This window comes from Brachycentrus maculatus, unplaced genomic scaffold (assembly GCF_059751285.1).
Source record: "Brachycentrus maculatus isolate JH-2025_06_01 unplaced genomic scaffold, ASM5975128v1 h1tg000509l, whole genome shotgun sequence".
Classification (NCBI taxonomy): Eukaryota; Metazoa; Arthropoda; class Insecta; order Trichoptera; family Brachycentridae; genus Brachycentrus; species Brachycentrus maculatus.
The window spans coordinates 560,510-586,377 of NW_028281255.1; the positions used below are offsets into that span (position 1 = coordinate 560,510).

General features: G+C 29.5%; 1 protein-coding gene across 1 annotated transcript in view; it reads left to right on the forward strand.

The window, feature by feature from the left end:
- Window positions 1-25,868, forward strand: part of LOC148301880 (opioid-binding protein/cell adhesion molecule-like) — a 74,601-nt gene that overhangs the window by 42,754 nt on the left and 5,979 nt on the right. Inside the window, exons 4-5 of the mRNA XM_088272569.1 lie at window positions 4,650-4,827; window positions 17,998-18,134. Coding sequence (XP_088128695.1) covers window positions 4,650-4,827; window positions 17,998-18,134 — 315 coding nt within the window. The remainder of the gene's footprint in view (window positions 1-4,649; window positions 4,828-17,997; window positions 18,135-25,868) is intronic.

A 25,868-nucleotide genomic window follows, 5' to 3' on the forward strand; every position in this document is an offset into this window, starting at 1 on the left:
ATATATATATATATATATATATATATATATATATATATATATATATATATATATACATATATATATATATATATATATATATATATATATATATATATATATATATATATATATATATATATATATATATATATATATATACATATATATATATATATATATATATATATATATATATAAATATATATATATATATATATATATATATATATATATATATATATATATATATATATATATATATATATATATATATATATATATATATATATATATATATATATATATATATATATATATATATATAAATATGGAAGGATGAAAGTATACTGAATGCAGTCAAAATGCGATCTCTCAGAAGAATGTACGACAAAACGATGTTTGATAGATGTGCGAATAGTGAAATAAGGAAGGAATGCAAAGCTGAGATAAACATTATCGATAAAATTAAGAAAGGTGTGTTGAGATGGTTTGGACATGTAGAACGAATGAGTGAGGTAAGAACGGTAAAACAAATTTATGAGGTGAATGTTAGTGGGAAAAGAAGCAGTGGAAGACCGAGAAAAACATGTCACAATCAGGTATGCCAAATATATATTTATATATATGTATATATATATATATATATATATATATATATATATATATATATATATATATATATATATATATATATATATATATATATATATTTATATATATATACATATATATATATATATATATATATATATATATATATATATATATATATATATATATATATATATACATATATTTATATATATATATATATATATATATATATATATATATATATATATATATATATATATATATATATATATATATATATATATATATATATATATATATATATATATATATATATCCGAACCCATATTTTTTGAACCCTTTTGAGATTGTTTGATATTTTTCCGTCCAAATTATTAAGTTACACTGTTTAAAGATGATATACCAAAAAAGTGCTAAATCAGTGAAAAATAAAAATTCAAAATTTTATAGTTAATTTGTAAATTTAAATTTTTTTCATACAAAAATGAAAAATGCTCTTTTTATTTGAAAAACCATTAAAATTTATCTCAAATAAAATTACATACGTACAAAACACTTATCAAAAACCAACAAAATCACTTCCTACTTTGTTGTTCGTCCTTTTTAATTACTGCTTCGATACATTTTGCCATGGATTTCACCAAATTTTCTATGAAGTCTTCGGAAAAAATTTCAAATCACACTTTACCGATGATATTTTTAATGTTTTTTTTTTACTTAGGCTCCATTTCATTTATTTCGATTGCCATTTTATGCCACAAATTCTCGATAGGCTTCAGGTGAGGACGATTTTCGGGCCAATCTGGAATTCCATGAATTTTCATATATTCTTTGACCAAAAAATTATTTTAAAAGTGTTATATTTTTTTAAACATATTTTTTAAACATTATAAATCACAGTATCAGAAAAAATAATACTAACAGTTTTCACTCGGTGACACGGTGCAGTCATCTTGAAAAATGCACTTAGAAATATAGGAATAGTGCATTTCAATTGACGATAATAAATACTTTTCCAATTTTTTCTTGTAAACTTGTGTTTTTACAGTTCCTTTTAATAAGCATTCATTAATTCAGGTAAATTATAATTACTTGGTGAGATCTCACCATCTATCGATAAAAATAATAACAAACTTTTCTGTACTTAACCAAACATATCGACCTTTCAACAACGTCATATATCAAAAATCGACAATTTTCAGTTGTACATGTTTTTGGAATGCCCAAAAAATGTACTATATCCCAGCAAAAGCGGAATATTTTTAACTTAATAATTACCCGCTACAGGGAAGAAAGTGTATTCTTTAATTATTTTTTTAAATATACTAATTTTATTTCAAATGGAGAAATAAAATTCAGGTTTTACTTTAAAAGATTTGTTGCACAGTAAATAGTTCAATAAGGGGCTTGATATGTATTTTAAATACATTTGATTACATTTTTAAACTTTAAAAATGATCTCCTGAGAAATCAAGTTTTTATATATATATGACGTTGTTGAAAGGAGTGAGCGATATATCGTTCGGCACTGGAAATCACTAAACGATACCGGAAGACAAAGTGCTTACGCCATGGTCAATTGCCAATACTTTGATTAAGGACCATCGTTATGTTCTACTGTGGGAGTCATTTCATATGATCAAATATAGCTTTATCATCTGAGTAAGCAGTAAACTTAGCTAAGGCATTGCAACCTTGTACGAGGATAGCACTGCATGCATAAGGGTAAATAGTTTATTTCCATCTTGGTTTGATATCTCTAAGTTGTTAAACAGGTTGTGTATGAAGTGTCCGTTTTGTCAAGTTCTTATTTATTCCTGTAACTTTTTAACTTTTTTCAAAGATGTCTCACATTAAGATGAAGCATCTTTTGATTATTTCAATGATAGAGGATAGAAGTTTGGCCTTGACACTGGACTATTCACGGATGATCTATCAATATTATAGGTATCTCAACACGAGATGAAACATTTATCGTATTTTATATGAAAAAATATGGTAGTCTGACCCTTCCAGGGTTTGTGATCTGGCAATTAGCTAGCTTGAGCGATCGGTTTAAAGACTTCTATCTTCTTTAATATAAAATAAAACAATAAATGCTTCATTTCAAGTTCAGATATCTTTACTTTCGATAAATCACCAGAAGGGTTTATAATCCAGTGCATTATAGAATAAGAAAAAACAAATTATTTTCAACTTTTAATAAATTCGCAAAATACATATGTATATAGCATAGAAATATGTGAATTAGACGAAAAAACTTAATTTTTTCAATACTTCTATCTTCTTTAATTAAAAAAAAAAACAATAAATGCTTCATTTCAAGTTCAGATATCTTTACTTTCGATAAATTACCAGAAGGGTTTATAATCCAGTGCATTATAGAATAAGAAAAAACAAATTATTTTCAACTTTTATTTAATTTAGAAGAATCGATTTCTTTCTTTTCAAACAAAGGCCGAAAGAGGCAGAAAAGTTTATGGGCTAAGTTTTAAAACAAACGAAAATAATGGTAAGTTTTTTTGTCGAAAAAATGCTTTAGACCCTACATTTTCTTTTGTGTTCCATGTCCGACACTTCAAAGAAAATATCTGGGAAATTATGTTTATTTTTTAAAATGTTATTACTGGAAGAATTATTTTTTCATTCATTTAAAGACTTTTCTTTTTATAATAATGACGATTATTCAGCATATATATGTATATAATATATAATTTGCTGCCCGTAACCATTAAGAATTCCAGTAGTGATCATGTCTTTAAGAACAGTGTTCGTCGATGGTTGCTTCTCGTTGGAAGGGACAAGGTAAAAAGTGAGTTAATTAAAGTCCAGGTGTAATTATTTTATTGTAAAACCTTTATTCTGTAAATTGTTATTGTATGTAATGTATTTAATCTAATAATTAAAAAAAGAAACAAATAATAATAAATAATAATAAAAAATTGTAAACATGTAAGTAGTTCGGCTCAACACAGACCATGCCTAAAGAGCCGTAATACATATAGTAAAAAAAAATGTATGAATCTTTGAAATAAATAAATAAAAAAATGGCAGCGCCATTAAACCTTACAACAACACACACTATACTCACCCATTTAAGTTATTTTTAAAGGGTTTTAAGTTATATCTTCATGTTTTTGTTGTTGTTTGTAAATAATTTATTTTCATATTCTCAAGCTTTTAAATTATGTGCCCCATCGGGTGCAACTAAGGGTTTAATTAATTGTTTTGCTCTTTTTTACTACCAAATGTATTTGCATATTTATCTGAGGCAAGTATATAGGCGAACCCCAAATAAATACGAATTGGTTGTAGTATTAATTCATTTTGAGTAGCAAGAATTATAATTTGTCCGATTATATCAATGGTTAGTGTTGCAGACTGAGTCTTATTTTATGAGTTCAAACCTATTCTACCAAATTTTGTATCTTATTTTTCTACTTAACCATACAAAAAGAGAAAAAAATATTAATATTTATGTAAATAATGACAACGCAAATTTTTTTTTTTTCGAGAATCCATTCAAAAGGATTTTAAGATATTTTTTTTTGACTGGTTAGTTATGAACTTCTATGTTTTACTACTACTAACCACCACGAAGCATCCTCGCAGGGGTAGTCAGAGAGAATAGAACGCAATACCGCTCTATCTTTGAAAACATTATTTGCCTCTTCCACATATATATGCTAAATATGCTATATATATTTATATATATATATATATATATATATATATATATATATATATATATATATATATATATATATATATATATATATATATATATATATATATATATATATATAAATATATATATATATATATATATATATATATATATATATATTTAAATATATAAAATTATGTGGATAAAGCTGGATACATAGTGTGTACATAAATACTTATTTTTTAATTTATTTAATTATGGTTCACAAACAGTGAAAAACACATTACAAGAAATGAAATATAGGCAATACAAATGGTGTAAATGTTTTTAAATGACTTACAGTACAAATATGTCTTTGATCGTGTTTATTACAACGTCCTTCTCATATTTATTATTTTATTTACAGTTCCGAAAGTGGAGATCGTGGACGAACGAGGAGTTTCGGTGTCGGATAAGTTCTACAAGGAGGGATCAATTATAGAACTTCGCTGCGTCATCACTAGAGTTCCACAGCCCAACGGGCAAGTTCTGTGGTCGCATCAAGGACGCCAGCTCAATTACGATACCAAGAGGGGTGGCATCAGGTACTTATATGCCTTTTTAATACAATTTTAATCAAATTCAGTAGCCTGGAGGGAAACAGAGGAAGAGGAAGATCCCCATGCTAAAAACTTCCGCGTGCACCGGTGATATATATTTTGTACACCATTTGGAAATGTGGTTTAAAAACGGCATTTATGTAAATATTCCTATTTATTGTTTCGGCATTTACTTTGTGGTAAGACATGTTAAAATGATTAAGGAAACACTTGTTTTTACGCCCCTTGACTAACCCCCCTCCTCCTAACTTACCCCTCTCCTTATTTATAGAACAGTTTTTTTTTTGTATTTTGGTTATTATTCAGATCTGAAGATGAAAGCTTGGCTTCCAAACAAGTAGTCATGAATAAACTCAAGTGGTATAAAAACACGTGTTTCTTTAATCATTTTAAATATTCCTAAATGTTACTTTTATTGAGCATAGTTGAAGTTTTAATGCATCAATTTTGAAATGTTAGCTCTGGTTAATACCTGAAAAAGAGAAAAAAACACATATGAGACGTCTGAATTATATGATATTTATATACATAAATATGAGCTCCAAACTTTTTAGCAGGGTATTTATTAATCATGGATAGAATGATTTATGTTGCACTTGTTAAAAATGATCACCAAACACAGCCTATGATAGATCTAAATCCTGAAAATGTTATGTTCTTCTTCATCTATATTGAGATGTTAAAATGTAATATTAAAAATAACTCTTTCAATCAAATTAATATTTTTCGAATTTGATTTCAATACCATTAAGTAAAATTTTCCGTTGCCCCGTTTATTCTCGCTTTTCAACATCATATACCTTTAAGCGTTAAGTAATTTATTCATCACTTGCTTGTGAAGTCAATTGATGATTCTGACTGAGCTGATAAATGCTTTCAAGGACAATGAAAGCCTCTCCTAAATATATCATGAGATGCTGAAAATTTTGACAATTTAAATATTTTTCACGCTAAAGTAGGGCATGTACAAATTGTATGAAATCGTTTAAAAACATTCAGTAAAATATCTATAGAATAAAATTTACTTTTTATTAGATATTTATACTTGTACAGTAAAGCTTTTATATAACGGACCTTTATTGAACGAACTTCGGATATTTAATTTGCTGCCCGTAACCATCAAGAATTCCAGTAGTGATCATGTCTTCAAGAACAGTGTCCGTTGATGGTTGCTTCTCGTTGGAAGGGACAAGGTAGAAAGTGAATTAATTAAAGTCCAGGTTTAACTTTTTTATTGGAAAACCATTATACTGTATTTTTTATTGTATCTATTGTATATAATGTATATAATCTAATAATTAAAAAAATATATAAAATAATAAAATTTAAAATTGTTTTAACATATAAGTATTTTGCCTCAACACAGGCCATGCCTAAAGAGCCGTAATACATATAGTAAAAAAATGTATGTATCCATGAAATAAATAAAAAAAAATGAACGAAAAAATCCAGACAAATGTAAAAAATAAATTAAAAGGTCCTGTTAATATTACAAATTGTTGAGTTCAAGTGTCTCCACATCTGAATGATTTTTAGCAGCCATGATAATTACAAATTTTGTTTTAGAACTTAAAATTTTTAACCAAAACTTGATTCTTCCTCCAGAGAAATATTGCCAATATCACTTTATGACGAGTGCTCGAAGACAATAAATAAAAATTTGTTTGTGTTCGGTATTGTTTATCTACATGTATCTTAAAACAGTATTCATGTTTATATTTTTTTAATATTTTTTTATATACAATAACAGACTTTCGGCTTTCATGGATTTAATTAATTTCTTCCCCCAATAAGTCCATTATATCGATGTTTTACTGCAGAGTCTTGTAGAGAGAAGTTAACAGTTTTCATTGACTGATTCGGCAGTCACATTATTGTAATATCTTTACATTTTAAATTTAAGTTTTTTTCGTAAGTACCACTATTTCTTAAAATCTATTGTGACACTGTTTTAATGCATTTCACAACATTTTCAAACACCGTATTTTGAAGATGATGCAAAATGCATCGAAAAATATGTCACAATAGATTATAAAAAGTAGTGGTAATTACCAAGTAAAACCTAAATTGAAAATATAGAAACAGAGTAAATGGTGCTTTGAAATCAATTTAGGCAGAAAATAATAGCTGCTTACTCTATGAATCGAACCTGTTACCTTCACTTATTAATTATAATGTCTAGACCAAGGTACATACTGTTTTGTTTCATCGATAGAACAGATGCGATCTCTAAAAATACACTATTTTAAGACTGTTTTTAGTCGTAATTAAATTATATTTTAAGGAGATGTATGTGAATTTTGAGATCTTAAAATATCCATTTACAATTGAATTTAAATTTATATTTTCATTATTTTATATTTTTGCGCTATTTGTTATTCTTACCTACCCTTGTGTCAATTTCTTTTTGTTATTCTAAGTAAAAAGCCTTCAGGGTAAAAACAAGTTCGTACATAGATTATTAAGAATTGTTTATTTTAAAATCGTAATTGAATTGTTTAAAAATAAATATACTTTTGATACAACATTTAACTTTTTGTTCATCTATGTGTATTCATACAATTGCTTCTGAGGCTTATTTTTTTACTTTTTATTTTTTAACTTTAAAATGAAATTTTTATACATAATGAATTTTTCTAGAACACCATTTTAATAATGTACAAAATTGTTTATTTTTATTGAAAAGGCTAGCTTACGAACCATCCTTAATTTAAAAAAAAAACAATAAAACAGGATAAAATATTCTTTGATGATTAACTGAAATACACTTTAAAATTACATTAGGTCACTAATATTATATGTAGTTGTAATGATAATAAGGCTGAGAATTGTATCCACCGCTTAGCTAAGCCAGATTTAAACAAAATATTATTAATGTTTATTTTTTTTCCATCAAATATTTTGACTATCACTTTGTGGTAATAACTATTCATTTTCAATATAAATTTTAAAAAGTGGTATTACACAAAGTAAACAATGGATGGTGTGTAGAGTCTTTTATTACCATAGCACAAAGTTATCAATGCTTTTAATTTCCAAAATAAAAATTTTTTTTTTTCAAATACTACTATTTTTGAAAATCTATTGTAACAAATATTTCCACGCATTCCGCTTTATTTTTACTTTCATATTGTGTTTGAAAACGATTGCGTCGAAACACGTGTCACAATAGATTTTAAGAAATAGTATTTCTTACCGGGTGAAAATAAAATTTCAGACGAAATCTCATTTATTGCATCTTATTTCAGTTTGCGTTATTAGTGTATAAGTTAGAGTTTTTTTTAACTTTTGAGACATCAACGACATTTTAAAACCTCCTGTAAATAAAAATTTTAACATGTTTTCTTTTTGATACTTACAATATATTACATGATTCTAAATATAATAAATCTTAATCACAAACCATTATTTTGCCTTTGTTTCATATTTAAAAAACACATTTCATAAACATATTCATATTACATTCTGAAAACCTCGATAACTTTCAATAACCTTCGAATAATTCTCCAAAAATAAGGTTTTAAGGTTAGATCGTCGATCAAAAAAGATTAATTAAAATATCAGAATTTACAGGTTTACTTATTGATTGATGAAACATATCGCTCAGTCCATTCAACAACGTCAAATATCAAAAATCAAGAATTTTCAGCTATGCACGTTTTTGGAATGCCCAGAAATTGCTGCATATTATTAATTTAATATTTACCAGCTGCAGGGCAAAAATTGTTGTTTTTGCATTTTGAAGAAAATGTAGTATTTAATTATATTTTTAAATATACTTAATATTTTTCAAATGGAGAAAAAACCTTCAGGTTTTACCTAAAAAAATCTGTTGCACAGTAAAAAGTTTAATAAGTGGCTTGATATTTATTTTTAATACATTTCATTATATTCTTAAACTTTAAAAACGATCTCCTAAAAAATCAAGTTTTTTGATATTTGAAGTTGTTGAAAGGAGTGAGCGATATATGAGTAGTACACTCGCAAACCACGTTATGTTTAAAAAATGAGTTTTTTAGCCAATGGCGGAATCGATATAATATTGAATTTTCTATCGATTTGAGCTTTTTTCAGAGATTTTTAAAGTAAACTGTCGATCGGCATAGCGAGTAGTTTTCAAGAGTATTGATTTTTCTATTATATTTCATTCCTTACTTACCAATTTTAGGACGATTATGTTAAATATGGATGTTAATATTTTTTTTCCAACCAATTGGCGTGGCAAAATTTTTTTTTTTAATATAACGTGGTTTGCACTTGCCACTCATATACCACATAAATTTTTCTAACTAAGATGAAGCATAGATTAATTTTTTTAAACGTAGGAAAAAGAAAGTTTGAGCATTTCAGGGCTTACATAAATCCATGTAAATAATCGTAAATTTGATTCATAAATAAAATTTTAATGTTTTTTTTTCTTTACAACAGTTTTTTATGGCGCATGTATTATAGTTTGCAAAGAACCGTGTGTATTTTTGCTGGCTTTATCAGAAACATATTTTTACTAAAGTGAAATATTGAATAGTGTCAGGGTTGTCACGTATATACTTTTTTCTTTGCAAACAAAGAGCAATAAATTACGTTTGCTGGGCCCCTTATGGTGGAACCTCACAAAATATAATATAAGGAAAAAATGTCTTTAACGTTAGCTAGAGCGTTGCTACATTTTCCCCATATATATTTTTCGAGCTTTATGGAGGAATACATAAGTCTTCTATCATCGCTAAATTGGGGAAACTTTTTATTGCGAAAATTTAGAAGAGAAAATAAATATAGAGAAATTTACTTTTTGCAAATGTTACTTTCATAATTCTGAAAGTTTCACGAAACAACGGCTAACAATTTTTCTTTCAGAAAAATATTATGTGCATTATAATAAGAAGCACACTCACTAGTATAATACATCATACTGATTGACTTGTTTATTTCGTATAAATCCATATTAACTGACTAGCGTCTTACGGGCCTTTGGTTATATTAAATAATTGACCTTTTTCATTTGTTTTCGTCTAAACATGATCATTTTCAAAATGAGCCTTTTGTGATATAAAAAATAATTAATAGATGAAGCTACCATTGTACTGAAAACCCCGTTTAAAGTGTGTTTTTGACTGTCACAGGTACACAATACATATATGTATTTTAAAAGTGATAACTGGAACTTTTACTGCAAAAAAATAATAGTGCCCAAATATAAAACCACCACAAAATTTGAGCGAGGTTTAAATAAAATACACATTTAAAAATACACATTTACAAAGCTGGATAACTCTATAGCCACTTCACTTTAAATAAATAATCAACCCTAAACCGGTCGCATGCATATGCGCTGGTCGAGATTTTTATGGCCCGTAAATTGGAAGTTTAAATACCCTTTTTTCTCATTTCACTACCATTCTAGTTAGGTGCGTGTGACTGCCGCCGCTTGATAAACTTTATTACGTTACCTTTGTGTAAACCCCGCCGGCATAGTTAACGGGCTGGTTAACTTCGCATGACACTAGGGGTTAATAAATTCAACTTCTCACTATAACATCTGTTAAATATGGAGATTATTTCAGTTGGGAAATTGACCGAGAGAAACATACGAATATCAGCCTACCCAGACCTTAGTTAGGGATTTGAAATCCTCTTCAAACGACGTTTTACTCGATTACTTGATAATCGTACATATAAGAAATTTTATTATTTTTTGTTGTTGCTATTTTTATAATAATACAAAGAATAACCTCGGTTTTTAATGTTTATTTTTCGAATATTTGATGTTTTTGATTATGCCAAGTTTTTTTTCAGTCTTTTTGCTTCTATTTCCAAGAACAATTCTTCTGTAAACTAGTTTTACCGATCTTTGCTCACTCATTCGCTCCACATAACAAAACTATCTCAACGCACCTTTCTTGATTCTGTTAACATCACATTAATATTAATTAATTTCTTGTGTATTCTTCTAATATTAAAACTAATAAAACATCAATTTTACGATATTAAAGTCTTATAAAAATAAAAATAAATGATATGGGGTTAATAAATTTTGTAATTTGGATTAAAATTTTATTTGGGATAAGTTGAAATGAAAGATTTCTTGAATGTTTTTATGAGGATATTTTGTAGCACATTTGATAAAACTTTGTGAAACTATACCTTTTTTTTAACCATATTTTTTTTATTGATACCGGTTCAATACAACCTGAAGATGACAACGCTATTGTTCAATAAAAAAAGTGGTTAAAAACATTTTGTAGTTTAATTTTACAAAGAAATTAAATGATTTTATTTTTTACATGATTTTTTCACATCTCTACATAGATGCCAAAAAATAGTGAAAAAAATATAACATTTTTACTAATAAAAACATTATCTTATTTTATTTTATAAAGAAATTATATGATTTTATTTTTTACATTATTTTTTCACATCTCTAGATAGATGCCAAAAAATAATGTAAAAAAATATCTCCTAATTAGAAATAATCCAGATTTGTGAGCAAGTATTTGGACAAACTCAAAAATTTGTAAATATAATATGATATCATATTTATCCACGCTCACCTATGGATCACGAAACGGTAAATAAACCAGAAGATCCTGCCTTCTCGCTTATAATTCATCGCGCGGTGGCGCTCGAGATGAAAGTCGGGTAATCACGTCTGTTTTCTACTCTAAAAAACCCATTTGTATACAGCCCTGTGAAGGGCAATTTGTATTCTCAGCGTGCACAATCTCAATACAGTCGGTAGAAAAACGGACGTATTTTCTTACACATTTCTGCGCGGAAAGCACAATGACGCGCGTCACTTTGCCGGTACTTGCACAAATTCTCCCTTCGCCGCATTTTCTTCATCGGTGCCCAAATTTTCGCGGAGATTTTGTATCTTAAAGAACAGCGCTTAACGCTTGGAGACTTCCAGGGTGAAAGTGTTAAGGGGAGAGTCCTTTTATGTACGATATCGTGAAATACAGTAAAAATAAATTTTAAATTATGTGAGTAATATGAATAAAACCTTCCATTGCCGTTAATTTTAAAGATTTGTATTGATTTTAAATATTTATTTACAAGCACGCACATTATTTTTTTCCTAATATTTTTTGGCCGCAGACATGCAAAAAAATACAACATTGATTTAGTATATAAAAAAGTATTATTTATTGATTCGGCATTAACTTTGTGGAATGACATGTTGATTTTTTTTTTAATGAACGCTTGTATGATACCACTTATTGAGTTTTATTTCGTTATACACGAATAGTTTAAAAAACTACAGTTGTTTTCGTAACTAGTCGTGTGTAATGAAATAAAGCTTAAGAAATAGTATGAAACAAGTGTTTAACTTTAAAAATATATATTTGAATTGGTATACAAAATATAATATGTTCACATATCAAATATCTTTAGAAAAAAGCTAAAAACGCATTTATTTGGTAAATCATTTTCGCTTTTCTCCTTGAGGTAGTATTTTAGGAAAATGGCGCTGTAAACATTATCTAAATGTATTATTAATATTGTTTACTCCAGTATATTAAAATCATTTTTAAGTGTGTCCAAATACTTCGATCCTAAACGGATTATTTTACATATGTAAAATAATCCCAGTATGTAAAATAATCCAGGTAGGATCATGCATACATCCAAATAAAAGTGTCTGCTAAATAAAAATCTTTCCCAATCTATCCGTAGATGGCTCTTGTGAACTAACATGCTATGTGCTTTGAGATCAATGATACATGTAAGAGTTTGAAATTTTTTTGTAGTGAGGTTATCAATCATGGGTAGAATGGAAAATGTTACACGTGTGTAAGGTAATCACTTAACCAGCCTATGACATCATATGGTCATAAACCCTGTAAATACACAGAATTCCATATTCTTCTTCATCTATGTTGAGATGTCAGAAAAATGACTCTTATCTTAATGCCTGTTGACAAAAAAGTGGAATCGACGTAATATTTCGGTGGAACGAACATTTCCGCCTTAAGATTTTGTGTTTAGTATCCTTCCGACTCATTTTGTATGCGGAATATTCCAGAATCCCATTGTTTTACGGATAAAGGGATCTTCGGGATCTTTAATACGTAGGGAATCTCAGAAAACACTTAGAGTCTAAAAGACACGCAATTCGATTTGAGACTTTTTGTAAAAACATCTAAGTAAAGATGAGGTTATTTTGTTACTTTATATTCTCGAAATATAACATAATGTAAGCGGTGCGGTGGTAGGAATACAGTAGAAATTCCTCCAATATTTGAATAAAAATTATACCTAATAGACTATTTTATTATATAAACATTGGAAAAAAGACGAAAACTTAATAATATATTATACATAACTTACAATATTCTGAGTGTGTCCCAAATTTTATTGGAAATTTATGGATTTTCCTTCACTGAGGATTTATTTAAATCAAGGTTTTTTCATCACGTCTCGACGTAGATAAAGAAGAATACAGAATTCTGGATATTAACAGGGATTGCAAATTTTCATAGACTGGTTTTTATGGTCTTTATACACGTATAACATTCATCATTCTACTTAAAATTGACAATTACATTACTCAAATTTAAAATATTTTTGTTTGTAAAGAGAAATATTTGTGTTATTATTATTTGCACACATTTCAATTTCATACTTATTCTGTGAGCCTAAGCGGCTCATTATTAGAAATAGGTAGCAAAGTATTATATTTTATTATTAATATCTTTGTTAAGATATTAATAATAAAAAAAAAACATAATATTTTCCTCAATTCATTCACATTTAGGCGTCCTTGAGGTAATATTTTACGAAAATGGCGCTATTTAAAGTATCCAAAATTATATATATATATATATATATATATATATATATATATATATATATATATATATATATATATATATATATATATATATATATATATATATATATATATATATATATATATATATATATATATTGTATAATGTGTTGTATTGTATATGTTGTTTATCTTATCAATATATTTCAGTTTAATTGTGGTATTAAAACCAGAATTTATTGCTACGTACTTGAAGCATAAAGGAGATTACAGTTACTGCTTTCGGTTTAACCTAACCTAATAATATTTCTTACCGCAACCTCGGCACTCAGAATTCAACGGAGCACTCAACGCAAATTAAGTGTTTTTGCCTAATTTTATCTCGAATGTATGTACGCTCATAAACCTTGCTGGTATACATGCGTACATTGATGTTCAAAAATGGGCATAATGGTGAATGGTATACAATGCCAGTTAGGGCCAAGTCGTTAACCCTGTTAATGCCCCGACATCTATATTTCTTTCATACAAAAATCTGTTTCGTCGTTGTTGATCGGCTAATTATTAGAAATAGGTATAAAATTGTGATAGAGTGGGTTCGAACTGAGAAATTCTGACTCAAGAGTCCGCGATACTAACCACGGGACCACACTCTATTTTACACTCTAATATTTTTTAAATATTATCTAGGACTGGTCCCTGAAGCGCAGGAGTGATCGCCTTGCCTTCGTGTAGGTAACGATCACGACAACACTGCTTTAATACGATGCACTGATCTATGCACCATTGGGTGCGGATAAGGGTTAGAACAATGTATGAGGAGATGCATGAATGTAAAATAGGCAAAAATTGCTTGCAAACACAATTTGGTATGGCGCTCTGTTCTCTCTGCCTACCCTTGTGTAAAACTGTGTGGTGTTTAGTTAGTATGCTATGTATATATATATATATATATATATATATATATATATATATATATATATATATATATATATATATATATATAAATATATATATATATATATATATATATATATATATATATATATATATATATATATATATATATATATATATATATATATATATATATATATATATATATATATATATAATGATTGAAAATCACAAAAATTTAATTGACCCCCCCCTTGGAATCAAAGCCGGGACGTCCAGCAAGGCAGCCGAGCGTGTTGACCATTACACTGCTGAGGCGGTCTTTATTTATATTGTATGCATGAAAAATCAAATCAAATCTAGGTAGGTTCCTTCTCAATCGCTCCAAATATCCATAACGTTTGGAATTTCTTTTAAGGTCCAAATTTCTTAAACATCAAACTATATATGAAATATGAAAAACATGTAAAAAAAACATTTACATTTATTTGACCCCCCTGGGAATCGAACCCGGGATATCCAGTACGGTAGCTAAGCGTACTGATGACTACACTATGGGCGCGGACAAATTGTAGGTTTGCTATGAATTAATAATAAAACGACCACTATAAAGGTAGCTACACTCTGAAATAATAAGTATTCCACTGTCTTACCTTCTCTTCTATGGTTTATAAAGTAGACCACATGTGCTGTGAACAAAATTGTGATTTTTTCACCAATATTTCCTTATAAGCACTCAGCACAGGGTGTCGGTCACGTACATTTGTGTTTGAGCCACAATTGAGGGGCTAAAAAAGCACCCCCAGTTTGACAATCGCTAGAATGGGCGCCTCGAGCCGCAGTTTGGCAATCGCTGGGATAGGACATTTAATCTGATAATACCCTGTTTAGATAATTAAAGACTTCTCCGCATACAGCTCATAAATCCATTGAAGTACTTACATGATAATCACATAACACACTCCAATTAGCCTGAAATTGGGTACAAGTCTGGCGATATCATTTTAATTTGTTTAAATTGTGGCTTTCATTTGAAGATTACTCAAGGTTTTCAGAAGCGATGAAGAGTATTACGTATCTTTGAAAATACGACCGTTTACGTGATTAATAATAAGAAGCGAGTTGAAATGATAAATGTGTTGCTAGAAAAAGCTCACGAGACTGCCTGATATATGTGCTTATGTATCTCCCGATTTCCGTTACCTCGATTTATGTTTTCAGTATAATAAATTGGCATAGAACGTTATTGCAATTAGTATGTTTGTCCATAAGATCTTCTTGGTGTAGGCCTTGTGGCATGGATTTAAGATTGTGGCATTATTCTAAAAAGGATTAACCACCTGCTATGTAGATTTCTGCTCAATTCCCAGTCAATCCCAGTTATTCCCAGTCAATCCATCCCTTTGGTGGTCCGCCCGTGCGTTGTCTGTCTTGAGGTAATGTGGGGAAGTCTGGAATCGTTGAAAATAAAATCCAATTGAGGTTATTTTTTTTTGAGGTTGTTATTATTTTAAAATTGCAAAGTTTGTTTTTTCGAGATCTTAAATATATAATTAAACAACATTTTGAGTGTGTCCAAATACTTGTTCACAAGATCTGGATTATCTCCAACTACAGGAGTTATTTTCATATTATTTTTTGACATCTCATCAAATAAGAGCAATACTAGAGTTTCTGCTTACTAAAAAGCTTCTTATCATCTCACCAATAGATGTCTCTAGTGAAGTTCTAGTTATTCAAGAACAAAGTTTCTAAATTGGTTCATATATATATAGAACTTCCAAGAATTTGAGTAGTGTGGTTGTCAATAATGGGTAGAATTGGTGAATGTTACACGTGTGTAAAGTGATCACTTAAAGCAGCCCCGTAAATACCCAGACTTCCATATTCTTCATCTTTGATGAGATGTCAAAAAATAATACTTAAATATCTTAGTAAACCACCAGCGACGGGATGCAACTTAGGGTATTTCCGCACTCTTGATAACCTTAATAACTGACCATCACGACGCTTCCCTGCAGGAGTAATCAGAGAGAATAAAACGCCACACAACGGTGTCATTGCAAACATTATTTGGCTGTTCATTCATGCACCTTCTCATACATACCCGCCATGATACCCAATGATTGATAAGAAGACTGTATTGTTAAAAATTAAACACTTAAATTAGGCTACTAATTGAGTATTATTTCACAAGACTAGTTTCCAAAACTGCAGATGTTTTCGACAGGTGATCACAAAAACTCCATAAAAACATCTGTATATTTACAATATTTTACTTGTTCACAAAATCTGGATTATCTCCAATTACAGGAGTTATTTTCATATTATTTTTTGACATCTCATCAAAGATGAAGAAGAATATGGTCGTCAGCCCCGTAAATGCCCAGACGTCCATATTCTTCTTCATCTTTGATGAGATGTCAAAAAATAATATGAAACCATCTGTAGTTAAAACTTCTTCTTCTTTAAACCCTTATCCGGACCCTATTGGTACAAAGAGTACTTCATCATATAAACGCAGTGTTTTCCTGATCGTTAACCCGTGGAGGAAAGGCTATCACAGCCCTCCATTTCAGGTTCCGGTCCAGGGTAATATTAAATAAATATTCGAATCTAGTCGTATAAAACAAAACTCAATAATTCTAAAATTTTTAATTTTTAATAATCAACATGACATTCCACAGTTTATACCATTCGAAAATTCCAGGATTATGTTAAATTAATAGAAATATAAGAAGAGTACACATAAATAAATAAACTTTTAAAAAACATCTGAGATATAACTCTTATAAGATTTGTTTATCAAACCTCCTCCCCTGGTTTTTCCCTCTAGCTCCTTCCCTAAACTCCTCTTTTCCTTTGCCTTTCTCATTATCAACAACTTGTAATTTATGTTTTTTTTTAATGTTCAAGCATTATCTATCCTCTGATTGCAAACAGCTATATCGTAGTCGTACAGAAGAAAGTGACCAACTACCAAAACGTAAAATGTTCAGGAGGGCCATTTAAGTCACTATTGCTTGGCAAGAAAATAAACACCAATGCAGTTAGTCATTTTTAACTAGTCAATATATTATACTTCCAAGTTTGAAATCCTTTGGGATTTTTTCAGGGCAATATTAAGCTAGTAAGATATCAAATAGTCAATTATCACGTTTTTGTATATCAATGCACTTGGTCACTTTCTCCTGTATGACTACGAAATATGGTATCAAACGTTTTAACCAATATCACTAGTCTGTTTTTAGTTATTTAGAAAACATTGCTTATTAGCAATAATTCCACCAATATACTTTTGTCTTTTACATGAAGTTTTAATAAATAAATAAATGGGGGAAAAGTGGTCCACCCAACCCTGCAATTGTTGAATAACTCATGTGACACCATGTGGAAAATTTTGATTTCGTCCTCAATTCGCTCGTTCGTCCTTGGCGGTGTGACAATCGCGAAGGATAATTAATTAATTTGTTTAATTAATTTTGCAGTGTGAAGACGGAGCTGCAGAATAGCGGAGCTTTATCCCGGCTGTACATCGCTAACGCGGCGAGAAAGGATTCCGGTAATTATACGTGTTCCTTGGAAGATGTGTCTGCAACGACTGTTTCCGTACACGTGTTACGAGGTAAATTTAGACCTTATAATTATTATTCAACCCGTTGTAATCTAGCACGTTAACTGGCAAAGTATTCTATATGTTAAATGTTAAAATCAAACACTGATTTTTAAAAGTCTACTTAATTGTATTTTATTTTTAAAAACATATAAAAATAGAACTTGTGACAATTGTTTTGCCTTGTGCATTTTCAAACAAGCAAGCAAGTAAGCATTAGTTTAAAAATGCCATAACAGGGCAAGATAACTGTTTATGTATTAAATGTTAAACCAAACACTGTTTTTTTTGTGTTTACTGTTAAAAAAACACAAAAAAATCAATTTTGTGACAATTGGTCACCTAGTCATGGCATTTTCAAACAAATATTTGAATGCCAAATCTATAAACACAACAACTGTCACAATTTTTTTACGTGTTTTTAACACAATTTAGTAAACTTTTAATAATCACTGTTTGATTTTAACATTTAAAATATAAATTAAAATAGAGTTTTACAAAATAAACACCAAATCTATAAATATTCAATATGTATTGATACGAGAACATATGAATACATAGCTCTCTAAGAGAAATCAGAAGATTAGTTATGAACTAAAAGAGTACTTACTCGATCAAAGATTACTGTTTTTTTTATTTTAATATGCAAATAAAATAAAACTAAGGGCTTTTTTTTAAATAATGAAAATCACAGAATTAAGTCGACAATTATTTCATCGTGCGAAGGTCTTGGCTTCTGTCAGCAAACATCCCGAACACTTTTCTGACATCAATCTCTTCGTAAAATCGAAGAGACTGATGTCAGAAAACTATCATTATATCCAAAAAAGTATCGTTACATTCACAAAAGTGCCACAAACACATTATAGGTGCTGCTTAGTTAGAAAAAGTGCATTCCAAATTAGTCTTCTTCAAATTTCAATCTTAATATTCTCAATATTATATCATTTTTACTTATTTAATTTTCACAAAAATGTTAGTAATATTAGTATATTTATAATAACACTCACCGAGATTTTTAAGTCTACTGGTTTTGAGACGTACCCGTCTCTTCGTCAGGTCAATCACTAATCACTATCAATACTACCCTTAAACTTTATAAAATTAAACAACTTTGTTTTAACCACTTTTTTATTTTTAGTATACTTTAACCTACCGTATTGTATTTGTTTGTATTTATATTATCCTTCACTACCATAGCACTATTTACACACTTAAAACTACACAAAGTATTGTTTGCATGCTGCAGTAGGGATTGTCCTGACGAAGAGATGGGGACGTCTCGAAATTAATCTTAATAGTTCAGTTTTTTAGTTTATGTTTATTGTAAAGAGGAGGTAATATTATAGAGTGAGGGTTAGTTATAAAATTAACAATCAGTCCTAGGAATACATAATTCTTATAAAGGATATGTAAATTTGAAGCTAAGAGATGATGAACACACATCTCTCATGGCAAACCAATACCTCGTATCACACAAAATTGAGTTCCAAATTTATTTTGGATAGAAAGATCTAAATAAATAAAAATGTCAATTCATTTGTGCAGAATCTTAAATCTCCTAAAGTCATTCCGATTGTTTAGGGCCATAAAAATATTATGAAATCTAAATATTCGAGATTAAGTAAACATTTTTCTTTTTGCATAAAAAAGTCAGTCCTACTCAGATCTACGATAAGAATATATTTACACCATTTTCATATTTTTTAAACGCCTTTTCTTTCTACTCTTTTCTTTTAAAAACCATTAATTTATTTCAAATAAAAACTAATTTGTTCAATACAAAAAGGATGTTTAAAAAAAAAAAATCAGATTTTTTTTACTCCATTTAAAGGAAATTTAAATATGATTCATCGTTTATTGGGGCCTGGCAATAAGTTTACAACATTTTGAGTGTGTCCCAATACTTGTTCACAAAATCTGGATTATCTCCAAGAATTTGAGTAGTGTGGTTGTCAATAATGGGTAGAATTGGTGAATATTACACGTGTGAAAAGTGATCACTTAAACCAGCCTATAACGGTCGTCAGCTCCATAAATGCCCAGACTTCCATATTCTTCTTAATTTTTGATGAGATGTCAAAAAAAACACTAGTAATAAGTGTTTAAATTTCATAAAATGGACTATTTTTTAATTTTCTTGATAATTCGGGCAAAATCTTTCAATTTTTTGAGACATGCGAGGTATTACTTTTACATGGGCGATATATGTGTGCGTATTAAAATTAAGGGCCTTGGGGTATATTACGGTTCCGGGTCCCAGTACGATTAATTTATTAAATTAATTTCAATAATTAATTGAAGAGCGAAACCCGGAAACCATCTAAGGCAAGAAACCACCCATATACCAAATGTAAGGGTGATTTCATCCAACACAACTCATTAAAGAAGAGTTCTAACGAGCAGAGTTAGCTACCAAGCGCAATGTATCTTAATAACTAACTAACCATCATGCCGCTTCTCCGACGGGGTAGGCAGAGAGAATAAACACCGTAAAAACACAAAGAAAGACCGGGATAACTACGGATGATCAGGTTTATCAAATATTTGTAAGTATGTGGTCATTTCAGGAGTCATAATAATCGGCGGGTTTGTATGAAGACATGTATGAATTCAGTTCAATTTATTTAATAATTTATATATAACACTCTCCTTATCATTCATTGTTTACGTGTAATACCACTTGAATAAACACTTATTCTTGACTACCGGTTTGTGAATAATCATTCCATCATCAGATCATTAAAATAAAATTACTACGGTCTTTTATTGATTTTATTTTAATGGCCTGATGATGGAATTATTATTCCGAAACCGATAGTCACGAATTAGTATTTATCAAAGTGGTATTACACAAAGTGAATGATGAATGATAAGGAGAGTGTTATATAATAATTATTTAATATATACTACCATACCACAACGTTCAGAATGGTTTTTATATACAAATTAAATTAATATATGAGTACATTACATTAAAATTACATTTAGGACGTATATATTAAAAACGCAAATTTGATAAGTAAATAAAAAGACGAAATTTGTCCGCCTCCGTAGTGTAATGGTCAGCATGCTCGCCTACCGTTCTGGAGGTCCCGGGTTCGATTCCCAGGGGGGTTTAATAAATATTAGTGATTTTTTCACTCTAATATTTATTCAATATTACACTGGACTGGTACCTGAAGTGGAGGGCTGATCACCTTTCCTTCATGTGTAATCGATCGAGATAACACTGCCTTTATATGAAGCAGTGCCCTATGCACCATTGGGGTGCGGTAAGGGATTATTAAATAAAAAGACAATAATAACTATACAGATAACAAATTACAAGTAAATAAATTGTTAAAGTTGTAAAAGAATACCGCTTCAGAATACCCCCTCAGAGACATGAAACATATCAATATCCATCGTGATATTGTTAAGCATAGCGGTAGCTCTTCCCACAGGCATAACCATCAGACAGGTTGGTCCTGTATACAGGAATGTGAAACAATCTATGCCGACGCTGTCTTAGGTAACTATCGGGAACATACAGACCAATGCTTCGCATAATTTCCGGATTATCGATCATACCGCGTAACAATCGATAAAAATGCGGAAGAGATGAATGTGGAAGAGACGAAGATTGTTTGCAAAATCAGAGTGGTGTGGCGTTCTATTCTCTCTGTCCACCTCTGTGGGAATGCGACGCAATGGTTAGTTAGTAAGTTAGTTACGTAGTTTGCCGAAAATTATATAATACAATATCCGTATTATATTATATAACAGGACCCATACATAGCATTTAAAATTCAAATATTTATATGTACATTCTAACATTTACGACAGCATACGCAAATTTTGACATAGGCACATCCTTTTTACGACAGTCCAGAAGAAGAAAAAAACAAATCTCTCAGTATGTAAAATAATTTGGTAAGGATCTTGCGCACATTTAAAATGAAAGGTTTTCTACTAAATAAAAGCTTACTTAAATCAACCATAGATATTGCCTCGAACTCACACATGTAGTGACTTAAGTTTTATTTTTATCATTAATTTGAGTAGTATAGTCGATATGTTTGACAGGTGAAACAAGGAAAGAATGCAAGGCTGAGATAAGCATTATTGATAAAGTTAAGATAAGTGTTTTGAGATGGTTTGGACATGTGGAACGAATGAGTGAGAAAAGAACGATAATGAGACGAATTTAGTTGGAAAAAGAAGCAGAAGAAAGCCGAGAAAAACTTGGCATGATCAGGTATGTCAAATACTTGAAAGTTGTCAGATCAGAAGTCGAAATAATTAGTGGGTATGAATGAGGAGATGGAAGAATGACGAAGAGGCAAAGAAAGCTTGCAAAGACAGAGTGATGTGGCGCTCTTTTCTCTATGCCCATCCCTACGGGGAAGCGGCGTGATGGTTAGTTAGGTAGCTTAAAAAATAAAAATTAATTTTAATTTTATCATACAAGGTTTTGCCGCACAAATGCTGACTCCTGTATTAAGATGTCAAAATGTAAAAAAAAAACAATGTTAAAATATAAAGATTTTTTTCGTTGGCGTGGAAATAACGAAACTGAAAATGTAAAACAAAAGGCAAACTTTGCATATTACACTCTTATCACGGCTGTAAAGATTCCGCTCATCTCGTCATAATTAACTTTCGGGGTATTTTTTCACAAGAGAGCTTTAGTAATCTGATGTAAAGTTCTGTCAACTTTTCAAGAAACAAATTATAAATTAGCCCCGGGCGGCGAATGTATTTGTTAAGCTCCGATTTTGCTAAGATGGGAGCGATCCGCCGGAGAACCTCTTAAGAATTATAATTTAAGTATATTATTATCAAGGATTTCTTATTTTTAACATTAATAACTTTGCGTGGGTCCCTTTTAAAAGGCTTTAGGTGACGACGAGAGAAAATTATCTTTTCGTAAAAACGTGATAAGACTGCGAATTAGGAAAAGTCTTAGATGTTTAAAAATAGATTAATTTTTCTTCTTCCTAGCTCCATCGCAACTTATGGTCATGGAGACTGTTGAAGTCAGCTCTCTACGTCCTCAGGTTGTAGGTTATTTTATCATACCCAACGTTACATAGGGTATACCTTCAAATCATGTTTTCTTTCTACAGCATCTATGAACTTTTTGGTCTCCCTCTAGATGTCTTTTAAAGAAAATCCATGGGGATCACTTGGATTACAAAATGTTCAGGCTCTTTACGTTCTATGTGCCAATACCATATCATATTAAGAAACCCCTTAGATGTTTAAAAATAGTTTCTTCTTATTCTTCTTGGCCCTGTCCCAAATTATCGTATTTGTAGACTGTTGAAGTCAGCTCTCCTCGTCCTCAGGTTATAAGTCTTTCTATCTTGGACAACTTCACCTAGGCCATGCTTTCGAATCATATTTCTGCATCATCCGAGAGTTCTTTGGTCTTCTTCTAGATGTTACTCCAGGAAAAAAAAACATTTTAATACATTAATTTCTAAGTAAAATTTTATCAAAACAAAATTGATTTTATGTGTCTTGAATAAACCTTTCTGCATTTTTGTATGTTGATTATTTTATGTTCTTAGAAAAGGTCATTCAAATAATATAAATACTTAGACTTCCCTAATTTTTCTCTCTAAAAATTAATTCATCTCCATTGAGATATACAATATACATCATGATTACAATACAACAAATTTTAATCCATTCTAAGAGTGTTTTTTTTTTCAAACTTTTCCCAAGTATAAATGTACGAGTAATTGCAAAAAAAATATTTCCCAAGTGATTTCAAATATGTATATTGCATAAAATATATTCGTCGAGAATTCTAATCTTTATATTTTTTTAAACCCAGCTACTTACATTATAAGATCATTCAGAGATGGTGCTCCAATATGCACACGGATAGTTCATTTTTCATTTCTTATACAAAACTTATATGCAATGTGATAAGATAATTCAATCAAAGGGATAATGCTGCATTATTTTTACAAGTTATACAGCATTATCCCTTCCTCATTCTACTCATGATTGACAACCATACTACTAAAAATTTTGGAACTCCTACATATAACACAAATCTCATGACGCTTTACGTGTGAAATCACTGGAGGTGACTATGGTTGTTTCAAGAAAGCTTTTATTTAGCTTTATATTAACCTTTATTATCTTTTATTTAAACGTCTGAAAACATGATTTTAACCATATTATATTATTCATAGCTTTTGGGGCAAAAAATTATCACTTTTAAAAATCGGTATTTTAAACTTAAACCTGAAATGATTCCAATAAATAACAGGCCTACACCAAGCAGAAGAAGAAGAAGAAGAGGACCTGAAAATAATCAAAAACTGATTTTGAAATTACAAGGTCTTTACAAATGAAAGTTGAATTAAAAAGTTATGGACACTAAATATTATCCACAGAGTTATGACTAATACTTCCGACGTAGGTACATACTTTTCATATTGTATGAATATAAGATTCAAGGAGTAATATATTATACTGTCTTTATTCGTTTGAGATTGACGTTATTGAAACAATCGAGGTCAAACAACAAAGCGACCTAATATTTATTCACAGAGTCATCTTACATTGTGTTAATAATCTTTCGGGTGTAGTATTACCAATTAATATCTCGATCTCAATGAAACCCATTTTCTGAAAACGGATCCAAAAGTACCTTCTAAGAATTTGTTAATGACCGACCCGTGGGGCAGAATTTAATATGAATTAAAGAACCCAGCCTAAATTTGAGAAGTCCACTTGCAAACCACGTCATATTAAAATATATAAAAAAAAATAAAAAAAACATAAGTTTTGTAGCTAATGGCGGCAATCGGTAGAAGATTTAAAATATTAACGTCTTTGTTTAACATAACTAACTTACTAACTAGCTAACCATCACGCCGTTTACCCACAGAGGTAGGCAGAGAGAATAGAATGCCACATCATTCTTTGATATATATGGATATTCTTCTTCATCTGTATTGACATATAAAAAACGTAAAAAAAAAACCGTAATACGTGATAGTAAAATACAATTTAGCAGACTCAAAAAGTCTGCATTTGATTAAACAATAAATACATAAATTAAAATGGTGTGCTACAAATTAAACGCCAAATCAAAAAATAAATGATTATTGATAAACAGTGATTTTATTTCTTAACATAAACGATTTTTTTATGATCCTAGACTTATGTAATATGCAAGTAAATGCGCCTTAACATCTCCTCTGCGATGGTGGGTCTGGTCAGACCCACCATCGCGGAAAATTATTGATTACGTAATAGGTAATTTGTTAACGTCGTTTTCCTTGAGTGTAATCGTTCTTCAAAAAATTACCTACAAATTGAGATACAAACGAAAATTATTGGACCAGATTCAAATGAGTTATTTAAAAAAAAAAGAACAAATAAAATATCAAAAATCATATTGAGTAAGGTCAGTTGTTCGCTATCAATGTGTTAGTGTGCCGTCTGCCGTGATTTTGAAATCCCAAAAACAAAAGCATACATTGTCAATCTTTGGCGATTGTTTCCGTTTATTGTTTTTTTTTATATTTGTTTTTAACTGATTTATTTGTTTACTTGTATGACGGATTAAATATCATATATATAGACTATAAGGTAAATCTACATTTAAAAAATATTAATATTACAAAACACAGACCTTCAGAATAAACTGTTTTATATTTGAACGATTTCTAGTTTTATTTTTTTTAAATCTTTTCGACACTTTACCACAATGGCAGGAAAAAAATAATTATCTCA